This window comes from Colobus angolensis, unplaced genomic scaffold, assembly GCF_000951035.1.
Source record: "Colobus angolensis palliatus isolate OR3802 unplaced genomic scaffold, Cang.pa_1.0 Scaffold60, whole genome shotgun sequence".
NCBI lineage: Eukaryota > Metazoa > Chordata > Mammalia > Primates > Cercopithecidae > Colobus > Colobus angolensis.
In genome coordinates, this window is record NW_012119599.1 from 2,920,248 (window position 1) to 2,921,725 (window position 1,478).

The window sequence follows — 1,478 nt, forward strand, 5'->3', positions numbered from 1 at the left end:
CCTGGACTCCCGGGTCTGAGGGAGGAGGGGCTGGGGGCCTGGACTCCAGGGTCTGAGGGAGGAGGGGCTGGAGTCCTGGACTTCCGGGTCTGAGGGAGGAGGGGCTGGGGGCCTGGACTCCTGAGTCTGAGGGAGGAGGTGCTGGGGGCCTGACTCCTGGGTCTGAGGAAGGAGGGGTTGGGGGCTGGACCCTTGGGTCTGAGGGAAAAGGGACTGGAGCCTGGACCCTTGAGTCTGAGGGAGAAGAGGATGGGGCCTGAGTTACTAGGTCTGAGGAAGGAGGGGCTGGGGGCCTGGATTCCTGGGTCTGAGGGAGGAGGGGGCTGGGAGCAAGACCTGGGCCTCACCCCTGAGGACTTTGTTCTGGGGCGAAGGCTCACCTGAGTCTGGAGCCCGCCCGGAAGAGCTCGTCGTTGGCACCCCTTCGGCCCCGGGGCGGCAGCAGCGCGCCCACCTGCCTGCTCTTGGCCTCCAGATTGGCCAGGTAGACGAGGAGAAAGTCCCTGGAGCCGCCGGGACCCCCGGGGCCACCTCCGCCGGCCGCCCGCCGGTCACGGGCCACCTCTCGAAGCAGCTGCGCTGTGCGGGGCAGCAGGTCCTGCAGCGAAGGGGGACTGATGGACAGCCGAGGGTCGCCGCATTGCTCTTCTAGGCGCTGCAGCATCCTCACTGCCCGGCCCAGGGCGCGGGCCTCTTCGCACTGTCGCCCCCACGGGGCCACCGCCACAGCCATGGGAGCCTCGCGTAAGCCGGGAGGGACCGGTGCGGCCGGGGTAGGCGCCGCGTCGCCCAGAGTGAAAGGAGAGGGCGGGCCCTAGAGAACCGGGGAGGGGCCTGCAGGTACCAGTGTCTCCAAAGCGGGCGGGGGCTGGAGGATCTGGCACGTGCGTCTTCAAGAGGTGGGATTTGGAGGCTGGGAGCGGTGGCTCATGCTTGTAATCCCAGCATTTTGGGTGGCCGAGGTGGGAGGATTACGTGAGCCCAGGAGTTCAAGACCAGCCTGGGCAACATATTGAGGCTCCATCTCTAAAAAATTTATTAAAAATAAAATAAAATTTGACCGGCCGCGATGGCTCACATCTGTAATCCCAGCACTTTGGGAGGCTGAGGCAGGCGATTAGGCAGGCAGATCACCTGAGGTCAGGAGTTCCAGACCAGCCTGGCCAACATGGTGAAACCCTGTCTCTACTAAAAATACAAAAAAGAAAAAAAAATTAGCTGATGCGGTTTGAGTTTGATTCTCAAAAAGAAGCAGGGTGGGGTGGCTTTGGTGGGTAGCGATAGGAGGGGGCTTCTCAATGGGTGGGTGGGAAGTGGGTCCCTTCAGAGGCAGGCAAGGTGCTAGGGGAGGCCTGGGACTTTTTATCTTATTTTATTTTATTTTATTTTTGAAATAGAGTCTTGCTTTGTCGCCCAGGCTGGAGTGCAGTGGTGAGATTTTAGCTCATTGCAACTTCTGTCTCCCAGACTCAAGTGAT

General features: G+C 61.1%; 1 protein-coding gene across 2 annotated transcripts in view; it reads right to left on the reverse strand.

Annotated features, from left to right (window-relative positions):
* CBLC (Cbl proto-oncogene C, E3 ubiquitin protein ligase) overlaps positions 1–790 on the reverse strand; it is a 24,512-nt gene extending 23,722 nt beyond the window's left edge. For both annotated transcript variants that reach the window (XM_011963034.1, XM_011963033.1), the window contains exon 1: positions 381–790. In XM_011963034.1, coding sequence (XP_011818424.1) covers positions 381–733 — 353 coding nt within the window. In that variant the 5' untranslated portion in view covers positions 734–790. The remainder of the gene's footprint in view (positions 1–380) is intronic.
* Between the last annotated feature and the right edge of the window lie 688 nt (positions 791–1,478).